The following is a 27336-nucleotide window of genomic DNA, read 5'->3' as shown; positions in this document are numbered from 1 at the left end:
CGAATACAAAAAATTCTGACAAGAAAAATGAATTAAATTTTGAATTGGAGAACAAGTTGAGGCTGCTGAAGTCATCTAAATTCTTGACGTTGTAGACTTGTACGAATATTGGAGGAACGTATTTTATCAACTTTTTTTCTTTATAATATTCTCTTACTTGAAAATCTTTTCAACTTTAAAAAAAAAAAATTGCAAATCATGAACTGTCTTTTACGCAGTCAAGTGGATGAATCGCCAAATCATATTCTTCCAATATTCTTACAACGTCAAAATCTATGAATTATATATACTTGACAAAATCGAATAGTGGCCAGCCTGTCTCGCATGTTAAATCGAAAAAAGAAGATTATAGAAAATATCAATGATATCTGTAAACAGTATAAGAAAATAATTTGATCGATTTGGGCATATATATATTCACATTAATTACGTATTAGGTTAAAACCTTACTACTATGTGAAGGTTTATATCATGTACATTCAATTTTATGAGAATAATACTAATTAAATTATTTCGATCACAAACTCTCATCACCTCAGTATAATATTATTATTTACATTACTAGCTCAAATCCCCACTTAACAAACACAATCAGAATCCTGAGACTTCATCGAGCCTAATTAAAGGGCATAGACTTCCATTATATAAAGCTTGTTTTTAGAAATAGCGGAATGCAAGACTTCATCGAGCCTAATTAAGCAAACTGGTCTTTATGATACTTTCTTATAGAATCGCCACCGTTGGATATCTTGGAAGCATTTTGTTTAGGGTGTTCCAACCGTAAACATTAATCGCAACTTGAGAAATAATGTTTGAGCTTTTAGAGAGAAGAAAATAGAGCTCAAAAAACATGACAACCCATACACACACAAAATGGAATGTGACGTGACGTAACGTAACGTAGAACTCTGTTTACTCCCAACGTTTTGCATGTATACCACACAAACTCCATAAAAACCATCTCTTCTCACTACTAACCCACAACCATCCGATCCCTAAAAATGAGGGAAGAACTACTTCAAAACGAATCACATTCTCAGTCATCGAAATTTAAATATTTTCTCAAAATGTTCTCTTTTGTCTTTCCATTGTTGGACGTTATTAAGCTTGTTATTGCTTCCGTGACCTCCGTAGTCTTCATGGCCTTTGCCGGTATAACATTCGCCGGTTCAGCCGTGGCTTTAGTTGTATCCACACCGATTTTCATCATATTCAGTCCGATTCTTGTACCCGCCACTATAGCCACTACTCTCCTAACCACTGGACTCACGGCCGGTGCCGCCCTTGGAATGACTGCCATTAGTCTCGTCATGGGGCCCATCGGGCCCACAACGTAATGTTAAACAAATTCTATTGAAATCACTCTGAGATTTTTTGCTTGTATATATTTTAGCCAAGGCTTTGGATGTCGCCATCATGTCGGATTAAACGAATATTTAGAAGCCACACATTTATTGGTGATCGTAGCCTCAATTTTGGGCTCGAACAGCTCCCACACACATCTTTTTCTAAAACGTTTTGAAATTTAGCTAAAAAAAAATTCTCTTTCCTCTCTTTTGTATAAGGTTCTTTTTACATGCTACCTCAATTGGTTTTTTGAATTAGTTACAACTTATTGTTCTTATTACTTCTATATTGAAAAAAAAAAAGTGAAGTTATTAGTTGTGTTTTCCTTTACGACATTTCTTCCGTTTTTTTAGTAACATGATCATTTAAAAGAACTGTCAACGTAAGTAATAAGAATATGGTACACTTGTGCGTGATAGGACTGCGAAAGGAGTCACCTCAGGCCAAACTCTGAATTTGCCAAGAAGATTGGGAAGAAAACGATTTTCTGGAAAATTTAGAAATAGAATGAGGGGTGGAGGTAGAGGAGCAGGTGGATTTAAAATTCCAGAATGGTTGAAAAATATGCCCAAAGGAGGTGGAGGCATACCTGGAATCGGAGGTGGAGGTATACCTGGAATGGGAGGTGGAGGTACATCACCGGCGGGTGAAGGTACACCACCGAGTGGAGGTACAGCACCACCGGGTGAAAGTAAACCACCGAGTGGAACTGCACCGTCGAGTGGAGGTACACCACCGAATGGAGGTGCACCTGCTAGTGGAGGTGAACCAGCGGGTGGAAGTGCACCAACGTAGTAAACGACATTGGTCGAGCTGTTCCAACATGTAGCATATATAAAGTTGTGTATATTAATTCAAAATTTTATGATTCGGAAGCTAAAATGGAAAACAGTATGATGTAATGTTCAAATTGCTTATAGTGATATATAATAGAAAATGACTGATACAAAGTTTATTGAAAAAATACTGTAAGTGCGGAGGTAACACTTAAATTGCATTCATCTTGAAAGGATTTATCGATTGGTAGTAGAGTTTGATTAGGGAATTTGAGAAGAAAATAATTAAGGCAATTTTTTTGGGATAAAAAATTAGGCTTTTTTGGTGACTTTCTATATTGTAAACTTTCTTTAACAAAAAAAAAACTTTTAATAGAATTGTATGGTAAATTTTTTATAAATTAACAAATAGGCTTGGGGTTGTTGGCTACAAAATTAAGAACAGAACTGAGAGATGACTGAAAAATAAGTGGTATGGATGAATTTTCTGATTTGTTTCATCTAGTCTTTTGAGAAGGCAAATTAGTTCTTAACTAAGCGTTTCAAGAATCATGTGTTAGTTTTGTATAAATAGTCTCCAAATCAGATTATTTTATCAGTAGAGAATTTTCTAAAATATCGTTAGTTAAAGTAGAAAATACCTAAATAACATCAAAATTAATTTGTATTTAAATCGTAGTATTACTAGTTTAAATTTACAGTAAACGCAATTTAGTATCAAAATGATTAAGAAAAATAGTTGAAAAATCTAAACTTTAAATCTTAAAAGAAATTTAAATATAAAGTTTTAGTTTTGTTTGTAATTGTTTAGGATAAACAAGTTTTTTCACACAGTAATTTGTGCTACTTTTAAAATTTTAATCTTAGTGTGCTCGAACAAACACTGGCTCAAAAAACATGACAAATTGACAACCCACACACACACACACAAAAAGGGAATGTAAACGTGACGTGATGTAACGAAGATCTCTGTTTACTCCCATCGTTTTGCATGTAGACTCCATAAAATCCATCTCTTCCCACCACTAAACCACAACCATCCGATCTCAAAATATGAGCGAAGAACTCCTTCAAAACGAATCTCATTCTCAGTCATCGAAATTTAAATTTTTTCTCAAAATGTTCTCTTTTTTCTTTCCATTGTTGGACATTATTAAGCTTGTTATTGCTTCCGTGACCTCCGTAGTCTTCTTAGCCTTTGCCGGTCTAACACTCACCGGTTCAGCCGTGGCTTTAGTTGTATCCACACCGATTTTCATCATATTTAGTCCGATTCTCGTACCCGCCACTATAGCCACTACTCTCTTAGCTACGGGGCTCACGGCCGGTGCCACCCTTGGTATGACCGCCATTGGTCTCTTAATGGGGCTCATTAGGTAATACTAAGAACATCTATCGAAATCACTCGAGATTTTTGCTTATATATTATTCACATATATATGTACACATGCATGTACATAATAGCCTTTGGTCAAGGCTTAATTTGGATATCCGATTTAATAAATATTTAGAACCCACACATTTAATGGTGATCTTAGCTTCCGATGATTTTTATTTCTCAATTTTGGGTTCGATCAACTGACTCCCACACACATCCTTATCTAAACATCTAGGAGAATTTAGCTGAATTGTGTAACTCTCCTTTGTATGTATAAGGTTCTCTTTACATGCTACCTCAATTCATTTTTTACATGTCTTTTACTTCACGACATTTTTTTGCGTTTTTTTTTACAAACATCATTTGAAGCACTGTCAACGTAAATGTAATAAGAATTCGGTACACTTGTGCGTGATAGGACTCCGGTGAGACGAATGCTACAGTTTTCAGGTGGATTTGGAGGATCTTTTGGAGGAAAAAAGTTTTCTGGAACATTCGGAAATAAATCGGGGGCTGGAGCTGGTAAACCTGGTGGATTTACATGGTCTTGGAATGGAAAAAACTTTTCTGGAAATATTCCAGAATGGTTAAAAAATCAACCATGGTTCAAAAATATACCCATAGGTGGAGGTACACCTGCAAGTGGAACTACACCACCACCCAGTGGAGGCCCGCCACCGAGTGGAAGTACGCCACCGAGTGGCGGTACACCACCACCGGATGGAGCTGCACCTGCTACCGGAGCTGAACCGGCGGGTGGAAGTGCACCACCATAGTCAAGAACAGTGGTATATAACTTAATTGTGTCTTATTTCAAGATTTTAAGACTCGGATGCTAAAAGGAAAAAAAAAAATCCTTTATAATACGTTTGATGGAATGTTATTTATTTATTTTTGAGAAAAACGTTTGATGTAATGTTGTCATGTTGAATCTGCTTATATATAGTGATAAAAGAAAAATGACTGATACAAGATTTATTAGGAATTAAAAAAATAGTGGAAATGCGAGGTAACACTTAATTGCATTCGAACATCAAAGACTTACAGAAGAACAAGAATCAGTTAATATGCTTCGAGAAATAACTCTTTTTGCTATATTGCAAGATGAATCTTGGTCTTGTATGTTGGTTGTATCATCGACTCGACTGGATTGGGGTCCACTGGATTATAAACAAAAATTCAGTTTTTATTTTATCGGTTGTTTTGGTTTTGCTGAATTTAATCGACCAACTCTGAGATCCAATCAACATGTGACAAATCCAAATCCAAATCCAAATCGGACGGCTCATAATGATCATCCACAATGCTCATCCCACTCCAACACTTCGAAACTCTCTCCTCGTTGATATCTAAATCACTTTTCCCGCTTTTCGCCGGAGACCGCCACGTGTCGTAATACTCACCATCCAATCTAAGCCCCACACTACCGCCGTTTCCGCCTCTCGCCGCCGTCGTCCTCACCGGCCTGTACGCATACCGGCACCTATGTTTCCCCTCAGATTGCCGGAGCTGCTCCGGCGCGTGTGCGAAGAAACACACTTTCCTCTGGCACAAGTTTCCGGCGTTGCATGCGCGTGTCCGATAACGCGCCGGGTGGAGCCAGTACTCGAACACACCGTGTGCGAATTCGCAGGTGTCGCCACGGTGGCATGCGCCGTTACGGAAAGCCGGGCATGCGACGGCGCAGTAACTGTAACGGCGAGGGTCACGGCGAGTGGCTTTCTCTCCGCGGTGAGCGTAGGGACACTCCGTCCAGTCGTGGCTGCGAGTCCGAGGACACCGTTTGATCTTGTAGGCGTACATGCGGAACTCATCTGAGCCGTAGATCGCATCGTCGACGGTCGGGATCGGAGGGTCGATCTCGTAAGCTCCTGCATTCCCAGGTTTGCTTACGATGTACCCTATAGTAGGAAATTGTTGCTCCCCGGTTTCGTAAAATGCCATTGGATTTACACTCTTCAACATTTCTTTCCTTACAATGATCGGAATTTTTATTTTTGGCTAATGCATTTTAATTTTAGGAAAGAAAAAAAAACAAAAACTATAGAGATATCATCTTAGGAAAAACATTAATAATTTAGGAAACGGAAAGGGGGATTTATAGACTGAAAAGTCGAATATTTAATAGTTTTACCCTCTGCAAAGTTTTGATAAGAAAAATGCCAAAACCATATATTAAACGTTACAGTTAATTTTTATAACATGAACATGTATACTGTGGATAAATATCTTAACGGCAACGGAAAAGGGTGAAAGAATGCGATTTCAATAATCTTTGCCAATGCATCAATAAAGTATAACATATGTACATTACCATAATTTACAAGAAATGTGATCAACGTTAAGATATTGAGGCAATGGTGTTAGTGTTGACCGGCGAGAGATAAGTTAACAGACGTTAACTAAAACGGCAGCGTTTAGGTAGTGAACAGTGAAAAACACTACAGACACGAGTAGTGAAAAATGCATGGGAAGACACACGTGTAAATGATAATCAGAAGAACTAATAATAAAGAGGAGAGGAGCTACATCTGGCACACGTGTTGAGAAGCATCCTTTATATCCTCGACAGCCGTTTCTGTTTTGCAACTTGGTAGGTTTGGTGAGCATTGAGAATTTTTTTTGTAGAGTTTCCATAATTATATTTGTAAACCTTATGTTTAAGTAGGAAATGACACCGACGGAATTACCTCTTTCCACCAAAAAGTAGCTTAATTTTTTCCTCTTAAAATTAATTTAATCGCTTTAGACAACAGATTAGCGTTTTACAACCTATTTGGCTTGTCTATAAACCGACCCTTTTCTTCTCAAACTATGTCAGTTAACATGACATTTTCTCGAAAGATATATGTATGTATTTGTTTTTGAAAAAATGTCAATTACATGCACGTCGAACTATTTTTTTTTCTTTTCTTTTGTCTTTATAATCGGAGATTTATAATCGGATATTCTAACCCAAATCCAAACTAATCCCAAAAACTGTGGAAAAACAGTTATATTTGCTATTTAAAACACCTACGTTAATCAGCAATGATTAAAATGTTGAAACTACCAAACTAAAAGACTATAAATTGGTTTGCATCAAACAACTTTCCTTCAAGTAGCAGCAAATAGCTCTACAAAAATTAATGTTATATTCACAGAGAGCTTTGATATGTAATTATTTGTGACCATAAAATTTTAAACCTATAGTATTTTCATTTGTATACATTAGGCAAAAAATCGTCAAAAAGACAAAGAGAGTTCACCTTCTTTCTTAGGTTCTTAGTTCTGGTGAATTTCAAAGAGTGTTGAGAAAGCCTAAATCAAAATGTAACCAAAGAAACATATAATTCACTTTTAGATGCGGAAATGAAATAGAAGAAATATTAGAAAACTCTTGTTTTAACAAAAAGAAAAGAAAAAAACTAATAAAACCCTTTCACCACTTTCCTTGAAATTTGTATCCTTCGATGACGCTTATTAACGTCGTGTTTTAGTTTCGGCTTGTCTGAACGTCCAACCTCTGTGGCGGCGCCTAAGAATCCAGTCTGAGTTCCGTCGCTGTCATTGTCAATGTCTCCTTCGATCGTTAATCCTTCGATTCTAGCCGCAATCGATTCCCCTTTTACTCCAACATCCACATCTATATATGTGCCACCCAGTGAAACAATTACCATAAATTTATTTTTTCTAAGACTATTAGCAATTACATGTGCAATCATGCGATCAACGACTAGAAGATATAATTAATAGCCTAAAATAGAATGTTGGCAACATTTATAGAATCGAACCAATAGATGATAAAAGAGACTAAGACCGTGAATATGTTGTATATGTACATACCTGGATTAGAGAAAAACCAAAGGACGAGAGCACAAGCGAGAAGGACAAAAGGGATTATGTGAACGGCGTTTTCAGCGAACTTGCCACGTGACTTCTCTTTCTTTGTCATCTCTTGGCCGGCAGGATCGTATGGAGCCGGCTCGTCTTCGTCTACTCCCTTCCACAATCCCTTTGGCGCGGATCAAGGCACAGAGTAATCCTCGGTCACACGGTTCCAGCTCGCGGATCTGTACATATTATGAGTTTGCTCCGATATTGTTGTGTACAAGGGATTGAACAGATTCTTTACAAAAAGACAAAAAAAAAACTTATTAAAAGCTAAAAGCCAATACGTTTGTGCGGGTGTATATGTTTAATTAAGCGAGAAAATCCTTTAGTTTTTTTTTTATTTGGTTGCTAAATCAGAGCCCTATGGCTTTGGCGATTTCGGATCGATGCTATGACTCTGTCAAATATACATTTTTTTTTTGTTTCTTACAACCACGCAAGTATACTTATGTTTATTGACTTCTATTTCTAATTATTAGGAGATCTTGAGTAGTTGAGTGTTACGAGATTGATTTGAACATATTACAAAAAACCATTATATGCATTTGACACTACTGGAAAAGGAACCACAAATAAGATTTTTCTAAATTTCTAACAAATTGGCTATATAATGAATTAAAGACGTACGACAAAGGAATATATTAGTATTATAGCACCAAAAAAACATATTAATAATAATTCACTTTAGATGCTATTTGGATTGCAAAGAATTTGGAAATCGGAAAATGATTTGCTTTCTTTAAAAATTATATTTCTGGCATTATACTTTAACACGTATATATGTGCTTCTGATATCTATACATGTCCACGTTATCACACAGGTTAAATGCACAATATACCGCGTACCAAACCAAACCGGTCTTACATTTGCACCCTTAACCAAGGAACCTACGTGGTAGAACTCGATTAGTCCTTGATTCTAAGAGTGTCAATGAACCTATCCCCTTGAGAAATGTCTTTCTTGACAAGAAAATCGAGAAAATCGTTGAAGCTGCTCTCTCTATAGCGAATCGGATTTTCATCGTTTACCAACTGGTATGGTACACTCATCTTATCGTCCATACCCAAGCTATGCAAGCTCGCGAGGGAGATTCTCGTCTTCTCTTCGTTCAGAGAAACTTTATGAACGACGCTCTTGTATAATCCATTGCTTAGCACCTCCACATGGTCACCAATATGGACCTATTAAGAGAAAGCGATATAAATAAGTCCCGCGGTTATTAAAAAATACAAAAAAAATTAGTGACCGGCTAATGTGTAATATTAATTGCCCTCCCTTTGGTATTAAGTAAAAAAAAAAAAAAACAATTCCCCTCCGGTTTAGGTATAAACCGAAATAATTGGAACACAAGAGCCCGGTTGTCGGTTGATAAATATATAATTTGATTTCCTCCGGTTTAGAAAGAGTTGGAACGTACCTTGAGTACACCTTTGACCTCTGGGACAATAACCCAGCGGCCAGAGCCACCATTAGCCCTCGGGTCAAAGATCTCAAGACCGGCCAAGTTCTGTAGAAGGATGGTGATGCAACTGTAGTCAGAATGCGGCGGCAGGCCTAGCGCCGTCTTAGGGTCCGGACACGGTGGATAACAGTTAACGGCCATGGCTTGCATGCCGTTTTCGTCCATCCGAGACGACAGGTAATCTCTCCCTAGTCCTAGGCTCTCCGTTATTGCTCCCATAATCTCGAGAGATAGCCTCCTCACTTCTTCGCAGAACTTACCCATTTTTTCCCTAAAATAAAACAAACGTATATATCCACATAAACACACACTAACATATGCTACACGATGTGATACAGTGATAGACATGGTTGGTCTGAGGAAAAAAAAAACGACGTAAGAGAAACCGAAACAACAAATATTTCTTGATAAAAGTGGTCTTCAGAATTATGTACATTTATTTGTCTCAATCTATAATTTAAAAATATATTCCGTAATAAGATAGCTGCAAAAAAATATATATATATTTAACTATAACTTTTTGTAACATTTATTTGTACGTAAGAAAACTGAAAAATAATCATCTAATAAGCAAAACAGTTAGAAAAAAGGAAAAAAAAAAAGAGATGGAAAATTAAATTAATATACGTTAATTTCAGCAATGGGAATAACTATTTACTTGACAAAGAAAAATAACTATTTAAATTGAGAACTAGTTTTTGATGAAAATTGTCTACCGAAGCATCTTTAGTATATTTTAAACTCACGACTATTATATTTGATTGTTTTTATTGGTTTGAACAAAAAGAGGACAAATTATTTAAAAAGAAAATTATTTGATTTTACTTTCAAAAATATAAGAACATATATATAATATATATATATATATATATATATAAAGGCTGATAGTTCTTCAATTTTGAGCTAGGCGGTCCAGGTGATACAGTCCATTAGGTCAACAAGAAAGAAAAACAAAAACAAAATGCGCCGCTGTATTCAAAACCTTTTTTTAATAATATATAGTGACCTAATCAGTGACATATACGGACTAATACAAATAGACATGCTCATGAAATACGTATCTATATAATAATACCTGTATCCGGGTGGGTTATCAGGCCAGAGGTGAATCCAACGATGAAGAGGATGTGCATAGTGCTTTAGAAATATCCTCCAGAATTGGATCTTGTCCAAACCGTCCTTGATACTCGTAGTGTACCGAACCGGTGCGTACACATCCTCAGACATAAACTTCTTTTTCTCCTTCGCTGACTGCTCGAAGAAGCCTTTCGCAACCGCCAATGCGTCGTCTAATATGTTCTGGTTGATTCCATGGTTCACTATCTTCATACAATAAGCGAACCAAGAAAATTAAATAAATGAATCAGTTAGTGTGGGAGAAACTCCGTTTAAACCGGATTTGCCCCGGCATGTGACAGCAATGTCACTTGTCACGTGTTAAAATGACTAGAGCTTTTTTTTTTTTTTCAGTGACTAAGAGAACTGATATTTTGACCAACCGACTATAATCACTTTTTTGAACCGACTATAATAACTTGGTTTTAAATAGAAACATATTATGACGCAAGCTATATTGAATCCATGGTTAGCCAATAGGTGAATATCTGATAAAATACAATAAAAATATATAAGCCAAAACTTTCCGTAGCATAATAATTTCTTTATGACATATTTAAAATTTTCGGGAAAACAACTCAGATCTACATATATTTTGTGAAAAAAACTTACTTGAAAAAAACCGAAACGCTCACATGCCAAACTTAACTCTTGAATAACCCCTCGACGTTCATCATCGCTGCCTTTCAACCGAGAAATGTCGATCGTTGGCACAATTTCGGAATTTGAACTAAGCGCATCACGTGGCTCGCAAGAAGGTGGGACAACGTAACAATCCGGTACATACGGTGAACTCCTCTCTTGTGCAGAATTCCCCATCTTGAACGTACTTGGATTCTCACCTTTCTCATTCTCCATTGTTGAGAAATTGGTTAGTAATATGATAGGGCAAACTAAAAGGAGAGTTGCGAGTGGCTCCTCTATTTATAGGGTTTGTAGCCGTCAAATGACATTCGGGTTATAATAAGTCCTTGGCGGTCGAATACTAAATGATTATCGTTCATTTTTGGATTATCTAGAGCATGCATGTGTAACTGTCAAATGTTTCTGTGCACCAATAATTAACGATATCATCATAAAAACGTACATATATGTGTGTTGTAAAAACTATATAAAATTGACCAATTACATATATGACGGGGGGACATTAATAAGATGTTGGGATATAGTACAACACTACAACATTAATATGGGATGTATTTAGTGGATATTTCAATCCTATTCATAGTATCATCTACAAAAGAACAAAGAAAAACTTTCTGCAAAAAAACATCCTCTTGTCCGGATTTTAAGCCTTACTAAATACGATGAACACACGTGGATATATATAATATCTAGATGAATCCGGCATGAGGATATGAATTTGTAATTTTGTATAGATTTTTTATATGAAATAGTTATATAGTCTTGCATGAGGTCTAGGTAATGCTTCGCTTCCTTCGTGCAATGGGAACATAGCTAGACATTTAAAAATAAAAACCAATAGTTTTTAGAGATATTTGCATAGCTAGACATTTAAAAAGAAAATTCCTTCTCTTTTATATACTTTTTTTTATCCTTTTAATATTTTTATGTACGCACACAAACATACATGTCGTATTATAGCAGAATCTAAAGTGTAATGAACAATTAAAATGTTTTTGAAAATTATTTTAAAAAGTATGAAAAAGATAAATTTTTTAAAAGTGTAAATTTGCAAAACTTCCGATTTCTCATTTTATGCATTTTCCAAATAAAATAAAAAGGAATCGCAAGGACAATTCTCTGGAAGCATATTAGGTAGAGTTGGTGAAGAGAAACACTCCCGATTAGTCGAGAAGTTCAACATCCATTCGATGCCAATTCCAAGTCCAATTGTTTTTTTAAAGATGAGCAGAACATAATATTAATTATACAATAAACAACTGACAACAATCTGATAGTTGCACCATCTTAGTTAAGAGCATTAAATAAATTTATTTTTGTTAACTATTATATTATATTTTTTAACGTATGTCTTTTATCATATGCAACTAGAGCAGTCGAACATAATCTATATTTAAAAAACCATTAATTTTAAAAAATTATGTATACAAATTGAGAGTCTGGGACTTACCGATTGTTTAAAATTATAGCATTCAAAACTATATTAATCAGTACTCAATAAATAAAATTTTATGAATTATGATATACTGATTTATGACATATGTAGATACGAATTATAACCACTTTCATTTGATCCGTAGAAATAGTAACATAGTATTATGGTTTAAACTTATTAAAAAATCAGAAAATGAACTATTTTAACGACTACATTAATTCATCCTAGATCATGACTAGTCAGGCTATAAACTATAAACAAAAGAAAACATAAATACAAATCAATATATTTGCGTTATGGGTTTCTATACAGAAATTTCCCAAAATTGGAAAGCATCACTTGCAACGGTTTTGTATGTGCTCTGTGTTTTATATATATATATATTAATATATCTATATAAGAACAAAAAACACATTTTGTATATGCTGGGATTTAAATCCCATACTTTTTTGACAACTAAAGATGTAAAAGCTTCTTCTCGTCATCAGACCAAACCCGTACACTTTATAAAAATATTGTATTGTTTTCTTCTAATGAATGCATTATTTATTAGTCACTGCATTAATTAACCCTCACTGTTGAAATTGATCCCGAAATTAGTATATTATTTTCTTTTTTGTTATAACCGAAAATAAGTATATTTTTCAATACTTCTATAGTCACAGAAATAAATACAAACATGCAATGAGCAACTATACAGAATATAGTCACAGAAATAAATACAGAAATTTGTTTAAACTACTTTCCAATGTCCTCATGAAGATTTAGCCATTTAGGGTTGTGGATTTTACCTAACAGCACAACATTTCTATGAATTATGAAACACGGAAAAATTGTTAAGAAAAAAAAACAAAGGCCAGGTAACAAGGCAGATCATATATGTTATATATGGTGGTTGTGATGTTAGGTTATCCACCTATGAGCAACCTTAAGCCATGCCCTATACACACACATGTATATAGTTTCCAGTCACGCACATATACATGCATCTATACAACATTAACAATACAAGAAAATTAAACTCAAGCTACTGAAAAAATATAACGTTGCGTAAATTATGGAGAAGACGTCGACGATGCTACTTCTTTTCAACCTCTGCATCGTTTTTGGAACTTTAGCACTAAGAAGATGCAACGCAACGACATACTTTGTGGGCGACACCTCCGGTTGGGACATAAGCTCCGATCTTGATTCTTGGACTTTAGGCAAGCGATTCTCTGTTGGTGATGTTTTAAGTAAGTATCTTATCGAAATTCCCTAACTAATTGATTTTTTTTTTTTTCATATAGTGATTTCCATTTATTTAATCTATTATAGATTTTTTCTATTTTGTTCTTTCATAACTTAATGATTTTGCTATGTAACCGATTTAAACATACTTAAAACGCTTTTAAGTCTAATTATATCTGTCTAATAATTGCAAGTGTTCCAATACTCATCGACGCATAGTGTCTACGAAGTGGCGAAGGACAAGTTCCAAAACTGCAACACTACGGACCCGATCCGTACGTTCACAAACGGGAACACGACCGTTGCTCTGTCCAAACCGGGAGATCGGTTCTTTGTCTGCGGTAATCGGCTCCATTGCTTCGCTGGTATGAAGCTACAAGTCAATGTCGAAGGCAATGGCCCATCTTCGGCCCCTGTGGGAGCTCCACGAACCGCACCCGCAGGAATTCTTCAGCCATCTTCTAAGAAGATTAATCCTGCAACCGGGGTCGCTAGTTCAGCTCCTCACTTTGGCGACCACGATTGGAGGGGAGTTACGAGAATTTTTGTATATTTAATTGTTATTACTTTTTCCATTGATATATTTTCCGTAATTTAATTAAGTATTCGGTGATTTGGTTTGGTTTTATGTACTTTGGTTCATTTGGTTTGAAGAGATATTATTATGATCAAACAATTTATTTGTTTGATTCAGTAATAATTTCATATACAGTACTGTATATATGAAAATTGTAGTTTCCGTTTTTTTTTTTTTATTATGTTGGATTCGATTACATTAAATTTGGTTCATGGTTGATATAGTAAAAATTTTGTTTCATAATATGAATCAAGGTTTAGTTTAGCGAATAAACATACACTTGGTGGATTTGTCATTTTTCAAGTCTAATTTACTTACCATAGCCATTAAGCTCGCCATTATCATAAAAATATGAAAACGCAAACGCAAACGCAAACGCAGAGGTGAGTCACTGGAGGAGACGTCTTCCGATTCGCTTTATCTCTCTCGATATTATTCTCTCGTGTCCTCTCTTTCGCTCTTCTCAAAGAAATCTCTGCATGAACATACTCAACAGGTTCGGGTTGGGATCAAGCGGGCAAACGAGAATGGATCCTTCTCCGATCGCTCAAGGAAACGACGATGACGCTCCGGCGCCGGGAAATCAGTTTGCGCAATTCGGCGCAGGATGCTTCTGGGGGGTCGAGCTTGCTTTCCAGAGGGTCCCGGGGGTGACTCAGACCGAGGTTGGATACACGCAAGGGATCATCCATAATCCTTCGTACGAGGATGTCTGTTCGGGCACCACCAGCCATTCCGAGGTTGTTAGGGTTCAGTATGATCCCAAAGATTGCAGCTACGAGTCTCTCCTTGATTTGTTCTGGTCTAGACATGATCCCACCACCTTGAATCGCCAGGTACGAATTTGTTCCCAAGGTTCAGGCTTTTTGACGTTTGCGAATTTGAGATGGTGTTTTCTTTTTTGGGTCAAATTACAAGCCTGAGACTTTTTCTGCTGGGTTTCTTGATTTTCCCAAATTCAACGGCTTTCTGATTTCATTACCAAACTCTGAGAAATACACTCGTTTTGGAACATCAGTCATCCAGTTAGGATACAAGGTTGCGAGTTGAAAACACTAGTCAGAAAGAATTGATGTTAAATTTTAGATTTTTGTTGAACTATGAGGCTTAAAGCAGCTAACTTTGGTTTTGAATCAAGCTAATGTAGCTCTGTTTTCTCTCCTCTATTGCTCCCCTTCTTGAATCGCTCGTTTCATTGATTGGTGGAGTAGATGTAGTTATTAGGCCTAGTAGTAATGCTTCAGAGAGAATCTTCTTGATCCGCTTCATCACTGGCTTTCATGTTAGATGTGCGTTTTACTCAACATTCTCCTTACCTCTATCTAGAGAATGATACTCAAGTGGTAGCTTTATTAGAGGCGATTCACTAGCTTATTATAGTCAAGCTATCACGTTAAGGTACTAGGCAAATTACATCTCGAATTCTATCGCTTATGTAATTTTCAAATCCCAAAACTGTGGGTGACATTTGATCTACAGTGATAACTTGATTGGTCCTGGCTTAAGCGGTCATTAAAGGTTAGGGACAGGGTCAATTGTTTTAGCAATATCTGTCTTTAACCTTGTATTGCATTAACCTGATGGACAAATATCCTATTTTTTTTGGTAAATTCAGATAGTCTTGTGCATGAAACTTCAGTTTGCATTTACATCTTCTCTGACTTGCATTGGCATCATATATGCATACACTTAACCAATATTTTTGACTAATTATCTACTGTGATTTCTCTAGATAAGTGTTACGGTCATGGTCTTCTTCGGGTGAAGCTTTCTGCTTTCTATATATCTACAAAATCGATACTTTGGCTTACGACTTAACTGTGATCAGGGAAATGATGTGGGAACACAATACCGATCTGGTATATACTTCTATACACCCGAGCAGGAGAAACTAGCCCGGGAGTCACTGGAACGCCACCAGCTAGAAATGGAGAGGAAGATCATGACTGAGATATTGCCGGCTAAGAAATTCTACAGAGCTGAGGAATATCATCAGCAGTACCTTTCAAAGGGTGGGCGGTCTGGTCTCGGGCAGTCCGCTGCCAAAGGCTGCACCGACCCGATCCGCTGCTACGGCTAAAAAAAAGCTGGTTTACTCTGCTTCTCTCCCAAACCAGAGGATTTTTATGGACGTGTGTGTAAAAACTGATGAAGTAAGTTATGCTACTTCTTTGAAATTTTATTTGCAATTCTGTAATATTTTGATGTTACACAATATGAACATAAACTAAAACAATCATCGCTATCGTTAATAAGTTAAACAAATTGCCTTCGTTTTCAACCAATAACGTTTATAGCGACTCGTGATGACCGTTTCAATGATTTGTTGATACTATAAAATTGTTGAATGTAAGAGAATCTTATGGATAATAAAAGACAAAGTCTGATGGATAGGTGGTGGACTAGTGGCCGTAACCTTGGTTTCGTATTGCCATTTGCGCATTCCCTTTTAATAATGTTCTAGATTTATCATATACCACACAAAATAAACGTGACTTTTGTAATTAGAAAAATCATAGTAATCATTCAATTAATCATGGTTGTTGGAATATATTTTGTTATAAAAGTTACAATTCATCAACATAAATCTTGATTAATTACGTTAAAAAGAAAATAATAACAGTTGATATTAAATATTAAATGTATTTTTCTTGTGTGTCAAAGATCGTTGTTTATAATATAGGCCTTTAGGTAGGTACCAATCTCTGACTGTCTCTTTCTATATAAACAAATAAACTATCCTTCTTGATGCTTCACCATCAAACAATACACAGACTCGAATCCTTTGTCATATCGATATAGCAATAATGGATCCTTGTCCGATAGCTCAAGAGCCTCAATTAGTACAAGCACCTGCTGCAATCGATCCTTGTCCGATAACTGAGAAGCCTCAGTTAGTAGAGAAACCTGCTGCAATCGTTCCTAGCCCGATAGCTCAGGAGCCCGACAACGATATTCCGGCGCCGGGAAACCAGTTTGCCGAGTTCGCCGCAGGATGTTTCTGGGGAGTGGAGCTTGCTTTCCAGAGGATCCCTGGCGTGACCGAGACTGAGGTTGGGTACACTCATGGGATCTCGCATAATCCGACTTACGAGGATGTCTGTACAAACACAACGAACCATGCAGAGGTTGTTAGGGTTCAGTATGATCCCAATGAGTGCACCTATGAGACGCTGCTTGATTTGTTCTGGTCTAGGCATGATCCCACCACCTTGAATCGCCAGGTATCGGTTTTTTTTTCTAGTTTCTCTGGTTTTGTGTGTTTCTTCCTCTCTTAAATAGGATATACGGTTTAGGTGGTCTAAATTATGTGAAATTAAACCGGATTTCTGGTCGAATTCGTTGATTCAATGGCTCTTGATTTTGTAATAATCCATGGAGAGTATGAGGATTAATTAGTCCTACAGTCAAGAATCCTTGACCTTTTGTTGACTCTTTTGCTGGAGTCTTCTTGTCAAATACTAGTTATTTACGTATTAAACTTCTCTCTTTTGACATTCTATTGGTTGGTGCAGAGAAAGAATTGGTATGATAATGCTTTAAAAGAGAGTTTGTGTTACTTGTCCAGTTGTCCTGATCATATAAAACTTTAATATTTTGATGATGGTGCTTATCCTCATTGTTTTAGCCATGATTGGAACTGTTACAGGGAAAACTTGTGGGGGCTCAATACCGATCAGGTATATACTTCTACACAGCAGAGCAAGAGAAACTAGCACGCGAGTCTCTAGAGAATGAGCAGAAGAAACTGGAGAAGAAGATCGTGACTGAGATCTTACCGGCAAAGAAATTCTACAAAGCTGAAGAATACCATCAGCATTACCTAGCCAAAGGTGGGAGGTATGGCAACGCGCAATCCCCTGCAAAGAGCTGCAAGGACCCTATCCGCTGCTACGGCTAACTACAAGCCTTTGTTCCTCCCTCTTCCAAAACAGAGGATTCTCATTACATCCTTTTTTATATGTTTGTTTGTGTGTTGATTTGTAATATTCAGTTCTGTACTTCATAATAAAGTTGTGGGTTCTAATATACACATTTGGGCCGATACTTATTTTTCAGTGTCATTTGAGACCATTATTTATAGGCCCATTTGTTATTGGGTCTTGGTTTTCGTAGAATATTATACGATATACGTAGAATATGCGTGATATACCGTAGAATATTCATGAGAAAAAAATAAATAACAGAAGACACCGATTTGAGCATCAGCATCATCAGTGATAAAAAGATATAAGATTCAGACATCAGTGGTCTTAAATAAACACAAATCGTTGAATATTCATAACATGTTGCTCATTATCTTTTTAACGTATTTAGCACCCTTTAAAATTCCTTTTTTTCACATTTCAGAAATTTGAAGTCACTTTATATTTTCGAATTTAAGTTTCAAGAGCAAGAAGATTTGTTGTATTTTAGCAAAGTGTACAGTAAAAATCTGTCTACAAGGGACCATAAAAATTTCAATATTTTTTTTTATTCCATTCTGTTAGTTATTCAATTCATTCGTTTTCTTTTCCATTTCGGAGCCTCAATGATTTTCAGTAAAAATGAAACAAATACAGGGGAAAAACAGAGAAAGAGTATATGGTGGGGATGGGAATTCAATTGAATTAAGCTTCCCAACCACGCAACTGGGTGGCTCGAGCGACGCGGTTAACTCCGAGAGTGAAAGCTCCCATACGAAGGTTGCAGGAATGAGTATGGCACATTGACTTGATGTTGTGATAGGCTCGAGTCATGTACTTTTGCAGCTCCAGGTTCACTTTCTCCTCTTCCCACATGAACCCTTGAATGTTCTGCACCCACTCGAAGTAACTCACCGTCACTCCTCCTGCGTTTGCGTATATATCTGGAAGTATAATCACTCCTTTCTTCGACAGAATCTGTGCCAATAATCAAAACACATTAGCATCAGATTTTGAGAGGTTCTAGCCTTCTAGGGATGGGTTTTAGTGTAATGGATGGTTTGCTGCCTTACCTCATCAGCATCTGGATCGGTTGGATGGTTTGCTGCCTCTACTATGAACTTTGCCTTCACATCTCCAGCATTTTCCCTGAGAAAAAGATTGGAAAAAAGAAAGAATCAGAAACTGAGAATCTCTTGTTTCTATGAGTGGTGTTGATTTGATAAGAGAAAGTTTTTGTTCTGACTTGTTCAGGACACCGCCAAGAGCGCAAGGGATGAGAACATCGCACTCATGGATGAGCAGTTCGTCTGAGTTCATAGCGTCTCCGCCACTGAAATCATTGAGACCTCCAGTTGCGTCTTTGTGTTTCAGAAGTGCGTTGATGTCGATACCTTCAGGGTTTCTGACCGCACCTGTAATGTCGCTTACCGCTACCACTTTTCCTCCTTTCTCGTGGATCAGCTTGGCTGCCCATGTCCCAACATTCCCAAAACCCTGTCACACCAATGCAAATCTCTCAACTTTCTTTCTTTTTCATATTCTCTGACAATACAAGATTAAGCTTGAGATATGAGATTAGCTGTTAGTGGTTTTACCTGAATAACAAATGTCAAGCCCTTAATCGATTTCCCGTAGTCAGCAAGAAGAGCTTCGGTGGCAAAGACTACACCGCGTCCTGTGGCAGCTTCCCTACCAAGTGAGCCACCAAGATCCTACACCGAAAGTGATACAACAGTTATACCAAAAAGCTCAAAACGTTGGTAATTAAACAGAAACATCGAATAGTCAATCACTTCAAATCAAGGAACAACAATCAGATTCAACAGAAATGATGTAATCAAAACCACAAGACCCTTACAATGGGCTTTCCAGTGACAACAGCTGGGGAATGACCATGAAATTTGGAGTACTCATCAAGAATCCAAGCCATGGTTTGAGCGTTTGTTCCCATGTCAGGAGCAGGGACATCGGTGTGAATACCGATGAGATCATGGATCTTCTGGGTAAAGACGCGAGTGAGTCGCTCGAGCTCGCTCAAGCTCAAGTCACGAGGATTGCATCCGATTCCACCTTTTGCTCCACCGTATGGAATGTCTGCTACAGCCGTTTTCCAGGTCATTAGCTGAGCCAGTGCGTTCACTTCATCGGGATCCACCTTCAAACCAAAACTAAAACTTTGAGAGTTCCGAATTTCCAGATTCAATCGAATTCAGTTCCGTTCAAGACCAATTACAGTTGTCCAATTGAAAAACAATACCCCCAAAATTTCAATTCTAAACCCTAGATCGAGAACAAATGATTAATTAACTCAGGAAAAAGGTGAAACTCAGCTTTTTAGCAAAGCGACGACGAAAGATCCACCGAAATGATTAAATCCACGAAACTGAAAAGAGGTGAGACCTACCTCAGGATGATATCTGATTCCACCTTTCATGGGTCCACGAGCATTGTCGTGTTGAACCCTAAATCCGATGTACGAAACCAGAGTTCCATCGTCCTTGGGTATCGTGCACTCAACCTGAAATCACAGTCGAAAATCCCAGAAATTGAGTAGAATTCCCAAAACAAAAAAAAGCGTGAAAAATCCCAATAAAATAGTCGGAAAATTTTGTTTCAGTTTTCGAAACCTTGATTTCTCTGAACGGGATCATAAGACTCCTCTCGATCTTCGAATCCAAACCCAGGATTCGCGATGCATGGCGGAAGTTCCTGTTTGTTGCGGCTAAAGCATTCATGGCTCACTTAAACTTGAACTTAGAAGGAACAAAGAATCAAATCAAAGTGATCGGAGGATCCGAGGTTTTAAAGAACTGAAAACAAATTTGTATCTGGGTGGATCGGAGAAATCCACCAGAAGAAATGGGAAGGAAAAAAACAAGAGAGTTGGAAGAAAAAAGAATCGAATCAAAGTCAAATGAAACGCTAAAAGGTAAAAGCGGATTTTGGATTTTGTGATCGAATGGGCTAATGAGAGGAAGAAGAAAGGAGTATTTGTAGGGGAAGAAGAGAAAGCGTAATTTGAATGGAGATTTGGATATTTTTGACGTATCATGCGCCAGACGGAGACTAAACAAAAAAAACTCTCTTATCCCATTAGATGACGCTTTTACCCCCTAATTATCTATTTGCCTTCAATTAGCTTTCGTCTATCTTTTTTTCCCCAAAAAATCTTTTTTTTCTGTCTTTTTCAAGTCAAACATATCTCCAAAAAGTTAACATCTCAGTATACCAACCAAAAAAAAAAAAACAAATGCTTAAAAATCTATATATGATAACAGAAAATGACGAAAACAGAAGATCTATATAAAGTTATTTTAGCTCAATTGAAACGGAAATTTATTAAAACATCCTTTTTTTTTTTGCGTTTAAAGTATACCAAACATCTTACAAAAACATAGAACTTATGAGTTGAAAGATATATTCAACTGGCTAAAACTTTATTTGTAAGTAGAATACACCAGAAAGCTTAATAAAAGCAAATAAAGACAAGATAAATTTCTTAAATATTTGTATTCTAGAAATAGCAAAAAGTGCTTTGCTAGATAATTAATTGAAAGATTTATAAAATTACGGATTTTTTAAAGAGATATATTTAATTAAATAAATGAGGGGAAAATGAGATGAGATATGTTTGTTATTAATTTTGTGACGGGACGTGGACCCCCAAAAAGGTTGGAGCTTGGGACAGATGATTTAGCACTATTGACTTTTGGTTAAAATCTGAACTAGGGACGGTGTTATTTTTTGCTATGTTTAGTCAACAACTAGGGACGGCGTTATTATTACTTATTAGCAATGTTAAACATAATTTTTTGACTTTTTTTATCTTCCAAAAATAATCTCGTATGGCTTATAACGTCATAAGAAATTTCGTATAGAAATAGAATAGATTCACGAATTTATGGATAAACGTTCAGACCTACTTACATAAAGTACACGTTTTTTTAGAAAGATAAGGTCTACGTTAGAAGAACATATATTTTTTTGCATCCGGTGCAATGAACTCCCATGAAGCATCAAAGCATGCCAAAATACCATGAAAGAATCACTATTGAAAGGGCATTTTAGGCACATCTCGCCAAAAATGGTGATTTTTTACGGCAATTAGTGAAACAATAATTGATTAATCCGAATATAGCATAGAATTGCCGGAAAAAAAAATCCGAATATACCATAGAATATGACCCCCATGAAAAAAATTATATATATATACCATATAATATGAGTCTATGACCAACAAAACGTGAACAAAAAAAGGAAGAAAAAAAATGACCGTCAATTTTTATCAAGGGGACATGCGGAAAACAAGGAGTGAGTCGTCATTATGGGTATGATTCCCTGGACGTGACAATGTCGTACTAATGCTAGTAAGCAATCTGAGCCGTTGAAAATTGGATGGTCTTGAATCGTAAGAACCAGATTCGGAATCTGAGTCAGGCCCAGCACACGTTGCTTGATTGATTTTTTTTTTTCTTGTTAGTTGGATTGCGACTCTTTGCTTACCTGGATGTGACGCGGCTACTCGGCGGCTTTGGCGTCCCTATCCCAAATGTTTACTTTCCTTTTGACCTTGTTGTGTCTTTAATTAATTGGATTAATTTTAATGCAGGCATCTCTTTGTGGTTAGTCGTATAAATAACCTAAATTATACTATTATAGATGAATATTAAAACAGAAAATTTGCAACTAGAACTATAAAACGTTGACATCTAGCAAGTACATTATACGTAATTTATTTTTGTACTTCAACATATCATGAACTCAATGGTGTGCGAACATAGCTTAACTTGGTTTTAATATACATAAATAGAAAATCTCGTTTGAAGATATTAATGCTCAATAATTACGTGTATATATATAACATATAATACCACAAACTTCTGGGCAATAAAATTGAAACGAATGAATTGAATAATTTTATATCTCAAGCGATACAAAAAAAAAGATGGGAACATTTCGCTGGTTAAAGGATTAAGGACTGTTGCAATCAATATTTTATCTTAAGAAGAAAATTTTTAGAATACATGAAATCTTAAGAAGAAAAAATTTAGAATTTAGGAGGAGGAAGTAGCCACGTGGAGCCCTTAATGTAACCAAGAGTGAGGAAAGGCCTAACTTCGTTTTGGTCAACATCTTGTGTGAAAGGCACTCTCTTCTCTAAGTGTGACCCTGGTCCGAAACACTTGTATTCTCCATAGAACACCGTCCTGCATTTTTATACGACACACAATATCCGGTTCGAGTTAATAATCAAATTTGTGAATTATGACTTGTTGAGTTTATGTGTATATAAATGAGATGATATAAAATGTTACTTGTCATATCCGTGTTGGAGGTTTTCCTTCCAGCCAGATGGGTTGACCACGCTGGTCATTTCTGTGAAAGCATAGATGACTTTTGGGTGGCTCATCCAAGACCGGCCCAAATAGATCCCGGTTCCGGTTCCAGTGACTTTGCAGTGCACGAACGTGTATCCGTTTTGTTCGTTCTCACTTTCTCGTGCGTGTGCCGTGATCACTCTTAATCCGTCTCCAACAGCGTGCAATTGCGTGTTCTATAGATTCATATACAAATATACGTATAAGTTGAAAATGTTATAAATTATAATTAATAAATATGTTAGTTGAGGTCTGATGATTTAAGCTTACCAAGTACAAGGAAGCTCCTCTTCCGAAGATAAAATCGTAGGTTCCTTCGATGTAACAGTCCTTGAAGAAATGGTTGCCTTTGTCGTCGCAGAGAGTATCTTGAAAACCGTGGAATTTACAGCTGTAGAAAGCTGCCTTATCACCGTTGATCCTCATAGCTAGAGCTTGTCCTTGTGAACCTGGTTTCGGCATAGGAGAAGTATTCTACAGAATAACATATACACATACATTAGGTAATAAGCAAGTAATCTTGTTTTTTTGGTTTTAAACGAGCAAGTAATCTTTAATGCAATGTAATAACATACGTAGAACGAATATATATAATTCACATACTTTGATGATGAGGTTAGCTGCCATGAAATAATCAGACCAGATGATAAGAGTTGCACTCTCAACGGTTCCGTATTGAGCGGCCGTCCCGTGGTAAGTCAAGACCGTTTCTGAACCAGGCTGACCAAGCAATGTAACGAATGGTCGAGCTATGTCGATCGTGACCTTCTCATTGTATACACCTGGAGCCAACTTGATGATCACACGGTTCTTGTTTCCCGTTGGAATGCTCTTGATCGCTTCGTTTATTGTCTTAAAATTGCCGCCTCCTTTTTGATCCACCTGCAGTGATATTTTCAGTTTTAAAATTCGAATTAACATATATGCATGGATATAAGATCTATAATTCTATATTAAATGTAACTTACGGTGATAACTTGTCGAGATGCTTCAGCAGCATCGAGGGCGGGGTCTAGGGTTCCCTTTCTCTGAGAATAAGGTGCAACGTTGGTCTTGAACCATTCCGGGATTTGGGATCTGTCTTCTGGAATCGGCGCTGTATCGGTTGCTAGAACCACCGGAGAGGCAAAAGCGACAAAGAATGCAACTATGGCCAGAGAAATGGAACCCATCTTTTATTATTATATTCTACTATTTATTATTTTCTTCTATTTCTTTTACAAAATAAAAGAAAATAATGGAAAAGGGAACAGAACCAAATAAAAAAATCTAGTGTTACTACCAGGTTATTGAATTTTAAAATGGAAGAAATGAAGAAGTATTGAAGGTGTTTATATACTTGTCTTGCTCGTCGATGTCTGACCGGACATGTCTAATTTTTACTATTCTCGTTTGTGGTTTATATTTGTTGAAGCATTTTTGAATATCTGACTATAATTTTAAATTCTTGTATCACCACCTAATTTATCCAATAAAGGAAAAGTTACAGTTTGCAAAGTCAAAATGTTGATTGGCCCCTCTGAAAAAGACTATTATTATATTTTCTATTTATGAATTGACCCAAATTACATTTTGTGTTTGAATGTACTAGAGGACTCAAGTGGTAATTAACTTGGGTTTGTTTACGTCAAGATTTTCCCTGTTTTTTGGCTTTTAAATTGTGTTTGTTACTCTCTTTTTTTGTCATTTATTTGTATTGTCTATGACGGTAGTTGGTGTCAAGTGATAAAAAATCACAGAATCCAACAACTTTCCTCTAACACTGTATATTTTTCGCAACATTACGCAATCATAATTTCTAACCAAAATATAATCTCACATTTATTAAGCATATTACGATTTTTAATTTTCCACCAAAATATGGTTTCTAATTTTTCTATAAAAAAATATTTCGAAATTTATTCTGCAAAAAAAAAAATTGAAAATTAAGATTACAGAATCATATACAAAAAAATGCTAGACTAACTTGCCAATGAAGAAGCAAAAATTGTTTTGGTAATCAAATGCTAAAACAATGCACATTTAACGATTTTGTTTACAAATCATCTCCAAATTAACTTTTACCATTAAGTATTGGGGAATTGTATCGATCACAAATATATTATCGCTTAAATAGTAAAATATGCTATTTGATTGAACTATGTAATAAAAATAATTTGCATGATAGGCGTCTTATGTGGTAAGACTTGAGATCGTACCCGATTTGTCAAAAAATTTGTGTGAGTTTGGGTATAGGATTCATGGTCTCTGTAAGAATTCAGGTTCGTAATAATAGTGGTCTGCACATACAATTCCACGAACATGAAATAAAAATAAAAAAGTGATAGTACTATGTTATTGTCTTATAATTATTTATCAAATATATTGAAAAAAATTCAAATTTTCAATCCTCGAGACAAAATAAATACGAGTCTCAGGCCCTCAGTAATAAAAATATATCAATTGGGTAATTAGAACGAATATACAAGAGTTATGAACCGACGAGACTTCATATTAATGTAATGAAACCAAAAATTACACAAGTCTCAACTCTCAACTAAGAAGTCTCAACTCTCAACTAAGAGAGGACTCTTGGAAAACAAAATAAAAAAAATACAGCCAAAATTAAAATAAAAATACACCGATCGATATACATATTCTCGGTGAATAAGTGTATAAGTATAGTTTTTTTTTTTTTAATTTGTAAAGGTTAATATATATTAAAGCGTTTACAAAGCGGGAGGTGGGAGAAGCCACGCGGATCCTTGGATGTAGCCGAGGGAAAGGAAACGGTTAGCTTCAGTGGCATCAATGTCTTGCGTGAATGGAACTCTCTTGGCTTTGTGTGATCCTGGTCCCGAGCACTTGTACTCTCCGTAGAACACGGTCCTGTCAAAAAACAAAATCCAAGTTAGATCGAACCATGCATTATGGTAACATTATGATATATGTAAATAGTGAGAGAATAGCTAGCTATAGGAGTTTACTTGTCATGTGCGGGCATCTTGTTTTCTTGCCATCCGGAAGGATTGACGACGCTGGTCATCTCGGTGTAAGCGTAGACAACCTTAGGGTGGCTCATCCATGCCCTACCTAAATAGATTCCGTTACCGTCTCCAGTCACCTTGCAATGCACGAAAGAGTATCCACTCTTCTCTTCTGCGCTCTTTCCCGCGTGCGCTGTAATCACTCTAATTCCATCTCCCACCACGTGCAGTTGTGTTCCCTTTAACGTACATGCATGCATTAGGCTTTATGTATTATATTATCAAGAATGTACGTCTAGGATAAGTAGACGTACCAAGTACATAGAGGTTCCACTTCCAAAGATGAAATCGAATGTCCCTTCAACGTAACAATCCTTGAAGAAATGGTTTCCGGTATCGTCACAGATCGTGTCTTGGAAACCATAGAACTTACAGTTGTAGAAAGCAGCCTTGTTTCCGGAGATTCTCATAGACAAAGCTTGTGCTCCCTTTGTTTTACCATCAGGCATTGGCGCTGTATTCTTAACGACGATGTTGACGGCCATGAAATAGTCGGATAAAATGATGAGGGAGGCACTATCTACGGTTCCATACTTAGCGGCAGTTCCATCGAAGGAGATAATGGGCATTGCGTTAGGCTGTCCCATCAATGTAATGAAAGGTTTGTTTCTATCGATAGTGACTTTCTCTCTGTACTCACCAGGACCCATCTTTATTATCACTCGCTTTGTGTTCCCTGCTGGTACGCTCTTTAATGCGTCCGTTAGTGTTGTGAATTCACCTCCCTTCTTATTCACCTGCAATATATATAACATGATGATTCCAATATCATATAGTTTAATAATTTGGGAGAGTTTTAATATTTGCTAGGTTTGTTTCATACATTGATGATACGTGGCTCAGCCTCCGCAGCTACGAGAGCTGGATCTAAAGTGCCTTTACGCGAAGCTAAAGGACCAACGTTGGTCTTGAACCACTGTTCCACTTGGGGTTTGGCCTCTGGGATTGGTGTTGTATCATCTGCCAACACCATCGGTGAAACAAACACCACGACCAGGGCGGCTACTAATAATATGGACACATTTGTGTATCCCATTATTATTTTTTTATATTTTTTTTTGTTTTATTTAAAAAGAAAAGAAAAAAAAATTCTTTTTTTTTTGTTTTTTTTTTTTTTCTGGATGACTTTATGGGAAGATGGCAATGGGGTTTATATACTGGGAAGGAGACTGGAATTTTTTGAG

The 27336-nt window shown here is 36.5% G+C and overlaps 11 protein-coding genes across 11 annotated transcripts; 5 read left to right on the top strand and 6 right to left on the bottom strand.

Moving 5' to 3' along the window:
- The first annotated feature begins 986 nt into the window (after positions 1 to 986).
- Positions 987 to 2171, top strand: LOC18018594 (oleosin-B2). The gene is made up of 2 exons (XM_006399172.2): positions 987 to 1333; positions 1767 to 2171. The coding sequence occupies exons 1-2, from the start codon at positions 1002 to 1004 to the stop codon at positions 2140 to 2142; spliced, it is 708 nt and encodes a 235-aa protein (XP_006399235.1). The 5' UTR covers positions 987 to 1001; the 3' UTR covers positions 2143 to 2171.
- A 992-nt stretch (positions 2172 to 3163) lies between these two features.
- Positions 3164 to 4277, top strand: LOC18018593 (oleosin-B2). Its single transcript, XM_006399171.2, has 2 exons — positions 3164 to 3499; positions 3920 to 4277. The coding sequence occupies exons 1-2, from the start codon at positions 3177 to 3179 to the stop codon at positions 4275 to 4277; spliced, it is 681 nt and encodes a 226-aa protein (XP_006399234.1). The 5' UTR covers positions 3164 to 3176.
- Positions 4278 to 4453: 176 nt separating this feature from the next.
- LOC18018592 (zinc finger CCCH domain-containing protein 54) lies at positions 4454 to 5554 on the bottom strand. Its single transcript, XM_006399170.2, has one exon. It carries the CDS (start codon positions 5464 to 5466, stop codon positions 4720 to 4722), a length of 747 nt encoding a protein of 248 aa, XP_006399233.1. The 5' UTR covers positions 5467 to 5554; the 3' UTR covers positions 4454 to 4719.
- A 1354-nt stretch (positions 5555 to 6908) lies between these two features.
- On the bottom strand, positions 6909 to 7561 carry LOC18017780. The gene is given in 2 exon segments (XM_024156850.1): positions 6909 to 7126; positions 7327 to 7561. Coding segments are annotated over 2 exon segments (453 nt in total).
- Positions 7562 to 8280: 719 nt separating this feature from the next.
- Positions 8281 to 10811, bottom strand: LOC18017779 (flavanone 3-dioxygenase 3). Its single transcript, XM_024156945.1, has 4 exons — positions 10566 to 10811; positions 9913 to 10160; positions 8793 to 9108; positions 8281 to 8556 (listed from the first exon to the last, which is right to left on the bottom strand). The coding sequence occupies exons 1-4, from the start codon at positions 10809 to 10811 to the stop codon at positions 8281 to 8283; spliced, it is 1086 nt and encodes a 361-aa protein (XP_024012713.1).
- Positions 10812 to 12949: 2138 nt separating this feature from the next.
- On the top strand, positions 12950 to 13913 carry LOC18017778 (mavicyanin). The gene is made up of 2 exons (XM_006399167.2): positions 12950 to 13268; positions 13458 to 13913. The coding sequence occupies exons 1-2, from the start codon at positions 13091 to 13093 to the stop codon at positions 13859 to 13861; spliced, it is 582 nt and encodes a 193-aa protein (XP_006399230.1). The 5' UTR covers positions 12950 to 13090; the 3' UTR covers positions 13862 to 13913.
- Positions 13914 to 14235: 322 nt separating this feature from the next.
- On the top strand, positions 14236 to 16142 carry LOC18017777 (peptide methionine sulfoxide reductase A3). The gene is made up of 2 exons (XM_006399166.2): positions 14236 to 14676; positions 15669 to 16142. Exons 1-2 carry the CDS (start codon positions 14320 to 14322, stop codon positions 15918 to 15920), a joined length of 609 nt encoding a protein of 202 aa, XP_006399229.1. The 5' UTR covers positions 14236 to 14319; the 3' UTR covers positions 15921 to 16142.
- A 432-nt stretch (positions 16143 to 16574) lies between these two features.
- On the top strand, positions 16575 to 17911 carry LOC18017776 (peptide methionine sulfoxide reductase A2). The gene is made up of 2 exons (XM_006399165.2): positions 16575 to 17064; positions 17490 to 17911. Exons 1-2 carry the CDS (start codon positions 16648 to 16650, stop codon positions 17739 to 17741), a joined length of 669 nt encoding a protein of 222 aa, XP_006399228.1. The 5' UTR covers positions 16575 to 16647; the 3' UTR covers positions 17742 to 17911.
- A 385-nt stretch (positions 17912 to 18296) lies between these two features.
- On the bottom strand, positions 18297 to 20733 carry LOC18017775 (glutamate dehydrogenase 2). Its single transcript, XM_006399164.2, has 7 exons — positions 20376 to 20733; positions 20153 to 20266; positions 19607 to 19903; positions 19344 to 19460; positions 18992 to 19242; positions 18819 to 18894; positions 18297 to 18723 (listed from the first exon to the last, which is right to left on the bottom strand). Exons 1-7 carry the CDS (start codon positions 20481 to 20483, stop codon positions 18451 to 18453), a joined length of 1236 nt encoding a protein of 411 aa, XP_006399227.1. The 5' UTR covers positions 20484 to 20733; the 3' UTR covers positions 18297 to 18450.
- A 1900-nt stretch (positions 20734 to 22633) lies between these two features.
- On the bottom strand, positions 22634 to 24406 carry LOC18017774 (probable pectinesterase 50). The gene is made up of 5 exons (XM_006399163.2): positions 24095 to 24406; positions 23730 to 24008; positions 23397 to 23600; positions 23064 to 23302; positions 22634 to 22955 (listed from the first exon to the last, which is right to left on the bottom strand). The coding sequence occupies exons 1-5, from the start codon at positions 24296 to 24298 to the stop codon at positions 22796 to 22798; spliced, it is 1086 nt and encodes a 361-aa protein (XP_006399226.1). The 5' UTR covers positions 24299 to 24406; the 3' UTR covers positions 22634 to 22795.
- A 1204-nt stretch (positions 24407 to 25610) lies between these two features.
- Positions 25611 to 27275, bottom strand: LOC18017773 (pectinesterase PPME1). The gene is made up of 4 exons (XM_006399162.2): positions 26976 to 27275; positions 26407 to 26889; positions 26093 to 26331; positions 25611 to 25994 (listed from the first exon to the last, which is right to left on the bottom strand). The coding sequence occupies exons 1-4, from the start codon at positions 27186 to 27188 to the stop codon at positions 25835 to 25837; spliced, it is 1095 nt and encodes a 364-aa protein (XP_006399225.1). The 5' UTR covers positions 27189 to 27275; the 3' UTR covers positions 25611 to 25834.
- Between the last annotated feature and the right edge of the window lie 61 nt (positions 27276 to 27336).

The sequence above is a fragment of the Eutrema salsugineum genome, unplaced genomic scaffold (assembly GCF_000478725.1).
Source record: "Eutrema salsugineum unplaced genomic scaffold, Eutsalg1_0 scaffold_2, whole genome shotgun sequence".
NCBI lineage: Eukaryota > Viridiplantae > Streptophyta > Magnoliopsida > Brassicales > Brassicaceae > Eutrema > Eutrema salsugineum.
The sequence above is the reverse complement of the archived record's forward strand: the minus strand, read 5'-3'. Positions and strand labels throughout refer to the sequence as shown.

Coding starts and splice junctions, on each gene's coding strand:
- LOC18017774 (XM_006399163.2), bottom strand. CDS start 24,298: ATGGGTTCCATTTCTCTGGCCATAGTTGCATTCTTTGTCGCTTTTGCC. Junction 23,601..23,729: donor CAGCTAACCTCATCATCAAA/GTATGTGAATTA, acceptor GTTATTCTGTAG/AATACTTCTCCTATGCCGAA. Junction 22,956..23,063: donor CTCCAACACGGATATGACAA/GTAACATTTTAT, acceptor ATAAAAATGCAG/GACGGTGTTCTATGGAGAAT.
- LOC18017775 (XM_006399164.2), bottom strand. CDS start 20,483: ATGAATGCTTTAGCCGCAACAAACAGGAACTTCCGCCATGCATCGCGA. Junction 20,267..20,375: donor TCCCGTTCAGAGAAATCAAG/GTTTCGAAAACT, acceptor CTGTGATTTCAG/GTTGAGTGCACGATACCCAA. Junction 18,724..18,818: donor CCGATCCAGATGCTGATGAG/GTAAGGCAGCAA, acceptor TTATTGGCACAG/ATTCTGTCGAAGAAAGGAGT.
- LOC18017779 (XM_024156945.1), bottom strand. CDS start 10,811: ATGGAGAATGAGAAAGGTGAGAATCCAAGTACGTTCAAGATGGGGAAT. Junction 9,109..9,912: donor GATAACCCACCCGGATACAG/GTATTATTATAT, acceptor GTTTTATTTTAG/GGAAAAAATGGGTAAGTTCT. Junction 8,557..8,792: donor AGGTCAAAGGTGTACTCAAG/GTACGTTCCAAC, acceptor TTCTCTTAATAG/GTCCATATTGGTGACCATGT.
- LOC18017777 (XM_006399166.2), top strand. CDS start 14,320: ATGAACATACTCAACAGGTTCGGGTTGGGATCAAGCGGGCAAACGAGA. Junction 14,677..15,668: donor CCACCACCTTGAATCGCCAG/GTACGAATTTGT, acceptor AACTGTGATCAG/GGAAATGATGTGGGAACACA.
- LOC18018593 (XM_006399171.2), top strand. CDS start 3,177: ATGAGCGAAGAACTCCTTCAAAACGAATCTCATTCTCAGTCATCGAAA. Junction 3,500..3,919: donor CTCTTAATGGGGCTCATTAG/GTAATACTAAGA, acceptor TGTGCGTGATAG/GACTCCGGTGAGACGAATGC.
- LOC18017778 (XM_006399167.2), top strand. CDS start 13,091: ATGGAGAAGACGTCGACGATGCTACTTCTTTTCAACCTCTGCATCGTT. Junction 13,269..13,457: donor CTCTGTTGGTGATGTTTTAA/GTAAGTATCTTA, acceptor AATAATTGCAAG/TGTTCCAATACTCATCGACG.
- LOC18017773 (XM_006399162.2), bottom strand. CDS start 27,188: ATGGGATACACAAATGTGTCCATATTATTAGTAGCCGCCCTGGTCGTG. Junction 26,890..26,975: donor CTGAGCCACGTATCATCAAT/GTATGAAACAAA, acceptor TATATATTGCAG/GTGAATAAGAAGGGAGGTGA. Junction 26,332..26,406: donor GTGGAACCTCTATGTACTTG/GTACGTCTACTT, acceptor TGTACGTTAAAG/GGAACACAACTGCACGTGGT.
- LOC18017776 (XM_006399165.2), top strand. CDS start 16,648: ATGGATCCTTGTCCGATAGCTCAAGAGCCTCAATTAGTACAAGCACCT. Junction 17,065..17,489: donor CCACCACCTTGAATCGCCAG/GTATCGGTTTTT, acceptor GAACTGTTACAG/GGAAAACTTGTGGGGGCTCA.
- LOC18018594 (XM_006399172.2), top strand. CDS start 1,002: ATGAGGGAAGAACTACTTCAAAACGAATCACATTCTCAGTCATCGAAA. Junction 1,334..1,766: donor GGGCCCATCGGGCCCACAAC/GTAATGTTAAAC, acceptor TGTGCGTGATAG/GACTGCGAAAGGAGTCACCT.
- LOC18018592 (XM_006399170.2), bottom strand. CDS start 5,466: ATGTTGAAGAGTGTAAATCCAATGGCATTTTACGAAACCGGGGAGCAA.